The sequence below is a fragment of the Sceloporus undulatus genome, chromosome 5 (genome assembly GCF_019175285.1).
Source record: "Sceloporus undulatus isolate JIND9_A2432 ecotype Alabama chromosome 5, SceUnd_v1.1, whole genome shotgun sequence".
Classification (NCBI taxonomy): Eukaryota; Metazoa; Chordata; class Lepidosauria; order Squamata; family Phrynosomatidae; genus Sceloporus; species Sceloporus undulatus.
Window position 1 is genome coordinate 128,166,877 of NC_056526.1, and position 13,095 is coordinate 128,179,971.

A 13,095-nucleotide genomic window follows, 5' to 3' on the forward strand; every position below is an offset into this window, starting at 1 on the left:
GTCATTCAGTATGTCTATGTATACACACACACACACACACACACACACACATATATATATAAAAATTTAAGTCTGCTAAAGTCCACCTCTTCCTGTTAGGCCATGCAGTTCTTAAGCACTTGCTCAATCTGAAAGCTAACACTTCCCTTCTCAGACTTCTTAACAGTAACTTGATTTTTACTCCACTTTAGTGGAAATTTAGTGGAACTATCTTATTATTTCACCAACTTTCTCAGTACCTCCAATAACCCACCAGATGGCAAAAGAACACACCACTGCACAACGTTAACTCTTTCACAGATGAGGCTTATGCATAGTAAATATTCTCAGATCAGTTTGTCTAGCATTTTGTTGTCATGTGCCTTCAAGTAGCTTATGGTGACCCTCAAACCTATCACAGGGTCTGTTTTTGTTTTGTTTTTTGCAAGATTTCTTCACAGAGAGTTTGCATTTGCCTTCCTCTGAGATTGTGAGAGTTTAACTTGTCCAAGGTCATCCAGTGGGTTTCTATGTCCAAATGGAAATGTAAACACTGGTCTCCAGAGTCATAGTTCAATGCTCAAACCATTACACCACACTGAATTTTAAAAGACTTTTTCAGTTTTACAGTGAACCTTGGTATCTGTTGGGGTTTGCTTCAAGGACCTACCATGCATACAAAAATCTGTGGATGCTCAAGTCCCATTAAGTGCAATGGCATAGTAAAATGATGTCCTTTATACAAAATGGCAAACATTTGCTTTTTAAAATATATATATCTTTAGACTATTTTCAAGCTGTGGATGGTTAAATCCATGGATAAAGAATCTGTGGATATGGGCGGCCAATTGTATTTTGAGTTAATAAAGTGATGTGAAATACATAATCAGTAAACTACCTGCCTCAAAAACATTGTGTATTGTTGTTTAAAACAGTAAAACACCATCAGACACTGGTCTATTTCAAATCCATATTTAAGTAAAACACATTAAAATGTGCAAATAAGAATTTCTCTGTCTTGCGTCCATTAGTACATGTGAGGAAGACTGATGTACAACAATGAACAAATTATAGAGGTTCTAAATTATACCTGGAGATCCAAAGATTGCCCTGTTCTAAAGGTAGCTTCAGCATATTTTTACTGTACCGAAGTATTGAAATATAGGACATTTCCATGAACTATATTGGATCACAAAAACATGACAGAAGCACATAGCTGCAGCTACTTCTAGTAATGTGCCACCAAAAAAAAGTATGAAACTGTAATGGGACTGGAGGCCAAATGCAGGTTATGGAAGAGCCTGTGAGCTGCACCATTTTGTTTACTTTTAATTCTACCCCCCCTTTTTTTATGTTTTTAAATAAACTTTATTATGAAATTTCATATGACTGGCATCCATAGTTTTTTGTGGGTTTTTCGGGCATCTTCAGACATGCCAATCACAGATGCTGGCGAAACATCAGGAAGAAACTCTTCTAGAACATGGCCACATAGCCCAAAAAACCCACAAAAAACATAAAAATCTATTTTCTGATTTAGGACATTACCAAGCCTGCTCTCACAGCAATCCTGTCATTTTAAAGATATAGTCATGTTACTATGTAGAATCAGTATGTAGAGAGATCCTGTAGCACCTTTGAGACTAACTAAAGAAAGAGGTTAGCAGCATGAACTTTCATAGAGTTAAGTCTATTTCCTCAGATGCATTTGGTAGAGTGGTCTGTCCCTGGCTTGATTTTAACTCCACCAAATGCATCTGAGGAAGTAGACATAAGTCTATGAAAGCTCATGCTCCAACTTCTTTCTTTAGTTAGTCTCAAAGGTGTTACAAGATCTCTCTACATAGCAAGCCTGTCAATGTTTTTAAAAACAAAACATTTTCAGAGTATCTTCTCAATCAGAGATCATCTCACTCGAACAACTGGGCTGCTGTTCCCATCACACTCTCTTCCTGACTTTCCCTTAACTCTGCCTCCCTTCCCTATGCTCTACCCAGCATGTTTTTTTATTATTTATTTTACTTTTATTTTCACTTTTTTCATGCAATTCTGAGGCTCTGCTGCTGAGATTTAAGTTTTTTTAAAAAGAAAAGAATGGAAAAATAATAAAATAAAGGAAATCAGGCTGCTGGGGAATAGCAAGGGGAAGGGAGGACAAGAAGAGAGGAGAGGAGAGGATACTGACACCGTGTGACTGTAAATCTCGCAACTGCCCCAATAGTGACATTTTGCTCCTGTGGACCAGCGCACTGCGAGTTCATTGACAGGCTTCCCTCATCAGTGAAAAGGAACACAGCAGCTATAGGTCGGGGACAGAGCAGTTATGGTTTGGAGGCACTGTCGTACAATAAGTATTACCAAAGCCACTTTTTTCCTCATCTAATCATGGTTTAAAAGCCATCTGTACTAATCTCTGTAAGTATCATATGATACTGTATTCATTTCTTACACCGAATACTTTCCACTCATTGAATGTAATGATTTGACTTATCTGATTGGTATGAGAAAGAGTAACACAAGAGAAAGAGATGCAAAGAATCTTGAAGAGAGTGTTTGCAAGAAAGTGCGAAAAGCAGAGCAGACACAGGCAGAGAGGAGAAAGGAAAGAGAGCAGGGCAAGAGGCCTGCGAAGAACACCAGCAGAAATAAGTAAGAGAGGGAGGGCATTAGCTGGGAGGCAGAGGGAGGAGGGAGGCAAATGGAGAGAGAGAAAAAGAGGACACTCACGAAGGAGGGAAGGCTTGCTGAGATGAATAGTAGAGGCAAACAGAGAGAAACAGAAGCAAAAGCAAAGACCAGGAAGGGAGAGGGAAGAATGCAAAAACAAAGGAGAAAGGAAAGGCCCCAGGAGCTTTGGGAGCCAGAAAGCCATATTTTCTTCATCCCAGCCTATACCAAGTTGTTTTTCTGTTCTGAGTTTAAGATTTAACATTGTAGCAATCATACTTGGGCATTTGTATTTGACCTGAAAGAGAATAGCATTCCAGAGGGCCAAGCAGAACACAAAGGGGCAAGTAACACACTTGATTCTTCCATGTTAATCTTGGCCTTAAGACCAGAAATCAACCTAGGTAAGTTTACTATGCTTTTTGATCTTGTCACATTAGCATTATCATCCTGGTATTGCAGATGGGCTAAGGAAGAGTGACTTGTCCTAAGCGATCTAGTGGTCTTGCAGATAGCTAAAACCAGAGTTTTCCTGACTTGCAACCCAGTAGGTGGCTTTACAACATTGTTCCAGCCCTTCAATTAATTCAGTAGAATAAAGGGATGTAGAGTTAGAGTGCTGGGACATTTGCTTGACAGGATTGACAGATCCAATGACATTATGTGCCTCTTTCACTCAGGCATCCCAGTCCCCTCTTAACTTTGCTGTACCCCACTCAGTAAATGATAGGGGTGGATTTTCTCAGCGAAAATATATTGTTAAGAGCTACAGTAGTTCTACTCTACACTGTTTTGGGGTGCCCTAGTGTAAAATAGGCAGTTGAGACCCTTTGACCCAGTGCTGGTAGAGATGAAAACTTCTGAAGCTGGTTTATTGATACAGATCTAGGCAACTAACTGCTTGTGCCTCTGGACTCTCTTTGGAAGTATGGCTCTGTGGACAGTCATGTAACCCCCTACCCTCAAATTTACCATGCAACTACAGTATCCTCCAATGTATCTGATGATCACATATTGCAGCATCCTCCATATTATCCCACAACTTCATAATATAGCATTCTCTACTGTACCTAAAGATAGCAGTCCGCTTTAGATATTGGTTATATCCAATACCTTGCTTCCGTTTTCTTCCTTCAAGGTCTAATTCTTGACTTGGGCCCAGGTTACTTGGAGGACCGCCTCTCCCCATATAATCCACCCCGCACACTCAGTTCAGCTGGGAAGAACCTGTTGAGGCTTCCGACTGCGAAATATGCGTCAACTTCGCAAAGGGCCTTTTCTATCTCGGCCCCAAAAATTTGGAACACCCTTCCCGATGGATCTCTTTAAAAAGAAACTTAAGACCTTTTTTTTCCATCAAGCTTTCCCCCATGTGCTCGGATATTCATGTGCTTCCCCCCCATATGTATTTTGCATCATGGCTCATCAGCTCAGCTGGCTTTGATTTGGTTTAATAGTTTTTAAATTGTATTTGTAATTTTCATACAGTTTTATCATTATGTATATATTGTATTTTTATTCTGTACTGCTGTATTGTTGTATTCTTTTGTTCTGTACACCGCTTTGATCAACACGGAAAAGTGGTATAGAAATAAAGTTTATTATTATTATTATTATTGTTATTATTATTATTTCCTGTGGTAGCTGCCTCACCCTGCCCAATGGTAGGGCCACCTTGGTTAAGCCTCTTAGGCACATTGCTATGCTCTGTGCTGTACATCCTTTACCTCAAACATGAATGTATCCACTTCCTCTCGAATGTCCAGATAACTCATCTTCTTCCCATTTTCATCAGTGGTGTTCAGAAGCATATCAAGGAAAGCTCTTCTCACTTTGCTCTTGCTTCGCTCACCAGTGATTACAACATCACTCTTGTGCTCCTGGTTTTTCAGCTGATGTGCTTTCTCTGCAATAACCTTAGATATTCAAAACAGAACAGCATTCATATCTTAGCTTACATCATCCAATGTGTACCCTGTTCAGTGCAATATAAAGTGATTAGCCACATCTACTGGACCCTGGACTGAGTGCTGAGTAGTGTGCACATGAACAGAAAAGAGATAAACCACCATAACTAAAGCTCTGTACACACTGGCTGTGGTTATCAAACTTTGTTTTGGTGCTCAACTCCCAGAAATCTCAGCCAGCACAGCCAATTGTGAGAAACAATATCAGCTAAAGTCCAAAATATCTGAAGGGTTTAGAAACACTGCACTGCAGCACAATACTGTGTTCAGTGCAATCAGCACTTCTGAGTAAGAATCAGGATCATGTTGCAAGTCATTTAATTTATCATTTATGTCAGAATGCAAACATATTGAATATTCTATGGGCTAAATCTTGCAAGGTCACTTCACAAAAAGAGCTGTCCATTGCACCAATGAATTTAAAGTGACATGTCCTCATGGAAGTAGCTACTCTAAGCTAGTGGAGATTTTATTTCCTGCATGAATTGGCTGGACGTCACCTTTGGGAGGGAGGGGAACAAAATTGTTAATTGTGAACTTGAAAACAGAAATAAGTATTTTGTGGCTCTCCAAATATTTGCCTTCCAATAAGCCTGTATCGCTGGTTATGCTGGCTAGGGCTGATCTGGAAGAGGAAGGGCACAAACTGATTTCCTCATTCAAAAATCTTTACAGAAGGGGGAAATAGGCAAGTGGTTTTTACAACGCTAGGAATCTTTAAAATTATCCAGCTATCCAGCAGATGTGTGTGCACATACACACAAAAATAACTGTCCATTGTACCAATGAATTTAAAGTGACATGCCCTCATGGAAGTAGCTATTCTAAACTAGTGGAGATTATATTTCCTGCGTGAACTGACTGGATGACAGTTTTTTGGGGGAAACAGAATGGTAACAGTGAACTTGAAAACAGAGGGTGCTGGGTCAGTGAAACCCGAGTTCAAATCCTGATATAATGATGAGACTCACTAATTATCATAAAGGTTCAAGCAATTCTTTATCAGGACAATCTATCTTGCAGATACGTTGCAAGGATAAAATGGTAAAGTACACATATGCCATTATGTGTGATGGAAGAATGAATAGAATCATAGAAATGCCAAACAATGATTATAGAAGAATCATGACTGTGAATCCCAGTTTAAAGATGTGACATTGTTAAAATGCATTCTAATGATTTTATCTTATGTTGCCCTGAGATCCTACGTTACAGTGTGGTGTGTACATAGTTTAATAAATATTTTTAATATATTTTTGTCCATACTATGGAAATGCTGCAGCTTACACTATCGGTAAAGGTGTGTAGTATCTTCAGATTCTTGGAATGGTCTCTTCCTTCTTGGAACAAAGAATAGATAAACTCAGGCCAAAGCCATGGTGACTTCTGTCTGTGATGAATCAGATCACTCATCCTAGGACAACAAGCAGCAAGGCTGTTTATCTTTCTATGGGCATCATTAAAAGTCTGAATTTCTTGCTACTGGAGTGAAGAACATGAAATATCATGTAAAGAGAAGAACAAAAATGGTTCATATGAAGTACACAGCAACATACCAGTGGGGACAACTCTGATGATCTGAGGCACATCACCCATTAAACATTTGTTTATTTGTTTTTACAAAACTTGAAGTGACCAAACATTCTCACAGTTACTAAAAACAATGCTCTGAACATGAAGTCAAAGGTTTTCATGGCCAGCATCCATAGTTTTTTGTGGTTTTTTTCAGGCTGTGTGGCCATGTTCTCAAAGAGTTTGTTTCTGGAGTTTCACCAGCCTCTGTGGCTGACATCTTCAGAGAACGCTGGCATGGAAGTGAGTGGGGTATATATATAATGTATGACCCTGGATTGGGAGGAGTGAGTTCCATGTTAATCTGTGTGTTGTTCTGTTGTTGAATGACAAAGCCTCCAGGTGGGAGGATATGCAAAAAGGATTTGTGTCTGTTTAATTAGAGATCCATTGTTTGCTGGAAAAACCCCTGACTCTGGGTGGTTTTCATTTGCATTCGGTGGCTCTTGATTTTAGTGTTTTTCAGGACTGGTAGCCAAACTTTGCTAACTTTAAGAGTTTCTTCTTTCCTGTTGAAATTGTCCAGGTGCTTGTGGATTCGTGTTTGAACACTGCATTTAGTGGTCCCTATGTTCAAACATGAATCAAGGAACATGAGAGACACCGCAGCCTGAAAAACCTACAAAAAACTATGGATGCCAGCCATGAAAGCCTTCAACTTCATGTTTAGAGCTTTGTTTTTAGTAACTGTGAGAATGTTTGGTCACTTCTTCTCTTGGTCAAACTCTTCTAGAACATAGTCACATCCCCCCCCCCAAAAAAAAGCACAAAAAACTAAAGCTCTGAACCTTACTTTACAGGAGATAGGAATTATGTTCACCCTCTGTAAAACCTAAGTCATGCCTTGAGACACACAAAAGCCCTGGTACCACCCTCAATCCAAAATATTATTGCCCCAAAACATTTGTAAAATGCTTTAAAAAAAAAGTCAAGAAGCCGTAGAAAGGAACTTCTTACTCTAAAACAGCCCCCTCCCTGCTCCAAATATCCAGAAATGCAGAAAATGCAATGGTGCAGCTTTCTTGACTATAGAGCATGCTCAGTCCAGCTTTAGAGAATACTGCTCCTGGATACTTTTAGGTGTGGTTGGTTGGCATTTTGGAGCCATCCACCAATTTTGCAGTTGAATGGGAGCTCCAATTTCATGCAGAGTATGTATGCAGCTTGCAGTTCCCACAAACCAACGTCCATTGGAGTTCCTCAATGAAAATGCTTCCATCAGCTTCCCTCTTCCTCACCTATGGACTCCCATGCATCCTCAAAACCTGCTCTGGGCTAGTAAACCTTCTGAAACAGATTTTATGGGCATATAAAGGACTGCAGAATAAAATCCCACTATAGTAAGCAGTTGGCTGCCAGTACAAAATTGCATGTGGACCATAATCTTAGTCCATATTTTCAGTTGGGACACTACTGAAATACATAATGGTAGAGCACTTAAGTCCCTGTCCTCAGCACTATAGATAACATCCAATATGAACTGGGCTTCTGCAAAACTGATAAAACAGACACAGTCTGAATTATCTGCCACCAGTCTGCAGGAAACATAATGCAAGCCAATCCTTTGTGCAGTTCACTCTGAAAGCACAGGCTCCCCCCACTCCCCCAATTACCCTCTAGCTAAAGTGCTAGGCTCTTCTGGGTCACAGGATCACATTTAAGCTTACCTATAGACAGCCTGGACATACTCTGAATCCTTATTGTTTTGTGCTTCTATATTCTTGCCCATAGCTGTTTCTAGAAATAGAAAAGAGATGACATCTGTAAGAAGTGTTACAAACTGGCAATGGTGAGAACAGGAATATGGCAAGCAGCCTTATACAGAGTCAGAGCACTGACTGATCTAGCTCAGTCCTATTTGCACTGGAGTGAGCATTTACAAGAGAGCCAGGGGGTCACACTACTGCATTTCCCACTGACTCTGGATCTCACTGGGCTGCCTTTGACCCCCGAGGGTTTTCAAGAAAGCTGGAAGTGATAGGCAGCCATTTCTTATTGTGAAAAGTGCTTTGGAGTTTGATAGAAGGTGTGGGTATTCCCATATTTGTTTTATCCAGAAATCAGTACTTCTGGAAGCTTCCAGAGGAGTAATTGTTCCTTTTTCTCCCACATAATTTTCAACTTGTGAGCTGGCTCAGAAAGCACTAGAGAGCTTCAAGAGTCACAGAGAAATTTCTGACAGGCCACATGAATCCTGAGGGCCATGTTATTTCCATCCCAATCTACACTGGCAGACAGTGGCTCTCTAGGCTTTCAGAAATAGCCTTTTTCAGTCCCATCCAGCTGAGAATTAAACCTGGGACCATCTCTATTTGTGAGCTACAATGTTAATCTGTACTCCAGGGCCACTAACGCTGTACACAATTGCTGAAACCATTAGTCCTATTCAGGCCTTTTTATTGTGCAGGACATTTGATGACAGAAAAAACTATAACTACTGCTAGCTCAACACACTTACAATTCCACTTCACAAGTTATTGCTCAACACAGGAAGCTGGGAAGTGAAGGAAGTCATGCAAATTTGCAAAACATATCTACAGGGCTATCTTTCCCCAGCATTCCATCGCCTCCCATGTCTCACTTTCCTCAAATATGTGTTTGAGCCATCCCTGAATATCCCTGCTTCTTCTGCTCTTTCAATTTCAGTTCTAAATTCCTATTCTGTACAATGGATTAATAAACTGGCATTTATTTAAAAAGCAAAACAGAAAAATATTTTTTAAAAAATACTTAGCATGTGCTCAGTGTAGACAACAAAACATAAGCCTACTGTTTTCAGAGAAAGAAGGCTTTCTGGGGTTTTTTCACAACACATTTCATTCTTCCAATGTAAGAAATGAAATTTGTACACTTACATTATAACTACAATGTTAGAAAGCCACTAAGCAAACATTAGGACTTACCACATATTATATCGAGGGCACACAGTGTAATGTACAAAAAGCAATCAAATGGTTCTTTGTCCACATGTTTTTCAAGCTTCTGAACAAGAATATTGGCTTGTTCATTCATCACATCAAGGAAATCTTCTAAGATGGTGAAATGGAAGGTTGGAGTCAACATTTTTCTTCTTGATCGCCATTTTTCTCCAGTGCTGCAAAACAAAGATTTTAAAATTTCTCTATACGTACACCCAAATCCCTGAAAAAATGTTTTAAACGCATTAAATGTTGACATTGAATTATAGCTTTAGTGATTTATAATAAAACAGATCATGAAAAATTAGTGTTGGGCCTAAAGAGAAGGGGTTAAAAGGGGTAAAAAAGGAGTTGTGGCACTTTTACAACTACTGTACCAGATTTACTTTATCATAAGCTTTTGTAGATTACATTCCACTTCTTCATGGTCATTAGCCTGTGCACTTCCCATTCCCATATTCCCCACTAGCATACCAAGAATAGGAATTCTGGAACTTTTTTCCTAGTTTAGATTAACCATAGTTTCTTGTATTTTCTGAGTTTGATCAACTGTGGTAGATAGTCCAAGTAGACAGTCTTCTAATGGTCACGGACAAAGTGGATGATCTGATTATTTGTGATTTCAGTGTGAGCCCCGCCCACCTCCTTCTCCTTTGCCTGGCACCAACTAGTCCTAAGCAAAGGAGAAGGGGGCAGAGCCACCATGTACACTGCCCATTTCCCTTCTTTGCCTGGGACTCCTTGGATTGAGCTGGAAAGGAGTAGCAGAGTGTCATCAACATATTGACGACATTGCACCCCAAAACTCAAGACAACCTCTCCCTGCAGCTTCATATATATGCCAAAAAGCAGAGGGGACAACACAGACCCTGAGAGACCCCACAGGCCAAAAGCCACGGGGGTGAGCAGGAGTACCCTCCTGCAGAGGTTCTGAGTTCCAGTGAGTCTAAACCTTACTAGATAATGATCTGTCCATGACAATGGACCTGTGGAAAGTTCCACCACACCAAGATCATCATCACCCCACCCAGTACAGAAGACAAGGTCCAGTGTGTGCCCAGCAGCATGAGTAGGGCCAGTTACCACTTTACCTTGTTAGAAGTCCTGTGCCCAGCCAGGGATGAAGAAATTTGTAAGGATAGGGTTTCTGAATATACTTTGAGCTACTCAAAATAATCTGCGAAAAGAAAACAAAGCATTATTTTTTTATGAAAAAGGAGAAATTAGCTATTTCTATGCTTATCTGTTCTACTCATCCTTAAAACCAACTTATCTACTTAAATAGTTTAGTTGGATAGCCTGTTGTTTGCAGAACTGATAATGATTACTTCAGTGTGGCCTCTCTCTTTAGATACCCCCACAGGCTAAGTGATTTAAAAATAACAACAGCCAGCATAATGTAGTGGTTCGACCATGGTAATGGCAAGAAGAAGAAACTCTGAAGAAACTTTCCCCCAATAAAAAACCCACAATAGGGTTGCCTTAGGGTTGCCATAAGTCAGAAAATGGCTTGAACAACAACAACATTCAGCCACTTCTGATAAAATAGGCTGAAATGGATAATCAGTATCATTTCTGAAAACCGGACTGTGGCTGGGGATAATTTATTCTCCTTTTGCAACTCATAAGGACCAGTAATGATCTAGAGAAATGATGTGGTCTTCCAGAGGTTTTTGGATTACAACTCCCAACATACTTCATCATTGGCTATGCTAGCTAGGCCTGCTGAGAGATATAATCCAGGAACATCTGGAAATCCACATGATTCCCCAGGCCAATACAGAATATTAAAGCCCTCCCATTTAATATGAGAATGCTTATTCATCAACACTCTGTTCATGAGACCAGTCTTGCAATACCACAACACAAATCTCAGAACAGGATGATGTCCCTGATCCTTCTCTATACTTTGATATCAAACTCTGAACAAAAGCTGATGCAGGTGGACTCTCTCCATACAATCTTAAATGTTTGTTTTGTTTTTCAGGATACAAATCTGTTATACAGAATAGAGGCTGCAAGGTTAGAACTCATGCACAGAAAGCTCCCACACGTGTAGGCTCCATTCAGAAGAAACAATCACCTTTCAAGCACTTGCCAATTTAAAACTTAAAACAAAAAAGAACTTGCACATGTATGACAAATAGCACTCAGATGAAACTTTCAAACTAGTTAATCATTAACACAATATCTGTCTTAAACACAAACCTCATACTGATCATACAAAACTAAGTTCAAAGTTTTCTATGGTCCCTGAACTGGATAAATATTTTTTCTTTCTCATTCTTGAATAATAGAAGTACTTTTAACCAGGAATATCAAAAATCTTATCCAGCAACATTATTTATGTTTACTAAATTGCATCTGCTCATGTTTTGCATAGGATTTCCTCCCAGGAAAACAAAAACAAAACAAAAGGCAATAGAACCAAAAGTCTAAACACACACACAATGGAACTTGTTATTTTCAAGTAAACATGGAAAGGATTGTACTGCTAGTACTGGTCTAAAGGTCAACTTTGCAAACAAATACTTATAGCTCCACCTACCACTAAATTGATCTCTATCCAGTTTTTCTTAGCTCAAATGCACATCAAAACACTTTCTTTATCCCACATCCCCTGCACCATATATGGATCTAAGTTCAGCTTTGCAAATTTTATTACCAGTGTAATAACTAAGTGCCTGTACAGACGAACGATTTGTGCTGGCCTGGGCTGGAACTAGGGTTGCTCGGGGGCTGAGCGTTTACAGCAACCCTACCGCACACCCTGGCCGCCATCAAGCTGCACACCCGTCCATATGGGGCACACAACAATGGCGTCTGTGTGGTGCAGCGCCCAAACAGCACCATGCCACATGAACATCATCATGGTGTGCAAGTGTGCCAATGGCACACTGCGTGTGGCCTAAAAAGAACCCACCAGGGAGCTGATTCTTTTTAGGCCTCCCGGAGGCCACAGCGTTTGGCTGCCATGGTCTCCATATGGGGCAGAAAGGGGCAGTGTCTTGCCATCCCTTTCTGCCAATCTGTCTAGCCCCTACATTTATATATGAACAGCCCTACAGAATTTGTGACCTAGGAAGGCAAATGAAATCAAGCAGCCTTTAATGTTGGCTAAGCAGAAGTGTTAACAAACATCCCAACTTGGTTGCTTGCCTGAAGCTGCAAAAAGATGGTATGTTATGCACCTGGTGGACTCCAGACAGGACTGCTAGGTTATACTTGGTTTTGTGGATCACATCTTTTGACTTATTAATGCACAGTTACAAAGTTGCCTTCTCAACTGAAAGAGCAGCTGACTGAATTCTCTAATTCAGATCACTTTTTGAAAATGTGATGTTTTCTTCATTCAAGTGCTGTGGAACAGACTGAGTTTATCAGAATGAGGTAGATGGAAGTGATATTTACAGCAAGGTTGAAGTGACACAGGACCATGGTGGCTTTGTTGACCATGACACCCTTATTTGGTCAAATTGTTCTCAGAACATTTCATGTGTTTTCCAGAAATTCATCTGAGGCAGAACCTTTTAAAATGTACTTATACAATGTGTAAGTCTTCCTCTAACGAAGGTCCAAAACACACTACAGAAATAATCCAGTTTGAGACCGCTTGAACTGACCTGGCTCAATGCTAGAAAATTCTGGGAACTGTAGTTTTGGGAGACATTTAGCCTTCTCTATCAGAGAGCTCTGGTGCCACATTAAACTACAATTCCCAGGATTTCCTAGCACTAAGCCAAGACAGTTAAAACAGTGTCAAACTGGATAATACCTGCAATGTGTTTTGGACACTGTTCACAAAGTTGCTTATGAAGTTTGAGTTGTAAACAAAATTGCAATGAAACAATACAATCCAAGTAATGTACTACTAATATAATAATAATAATAATAATAATAATAATAATAATAATAACAATAATAATAATAATCTAAACCAGCATTATAGAATCACTAAGCGCTTTAAAACAGGCAATACTGGTAATTAAACT

General features: G+C 39.8%; 1 protein-coding gene across 1 annotated transcript in view; it reads right to left on the reverse strand.

Annotated features, from left to right (window-relative positions):
* Positions 1-13,095, reverse strand: part of LOC121931691 (cytochrome P450 4V2) — a 58,201-nt gene that overhangs the window by 5,451 nt on the left and 39,655 nt on the right. Inside the window, 5 exon segments of the mRNA XM_042469669.1 lie at positions 4,374-4,562; positions 5,901-6,027; positions 7,853-7,922; positions 9,089-9,279; positions 10,195-10,280. Of these exon segments, the coding sequence (XP_042325603.1) occupies positions 4,374-4,562; positions 5,901-6,027; positions 7,853-7,922; positions 9,089-9,279; positions 10,195-10,280 (663 nt within the window).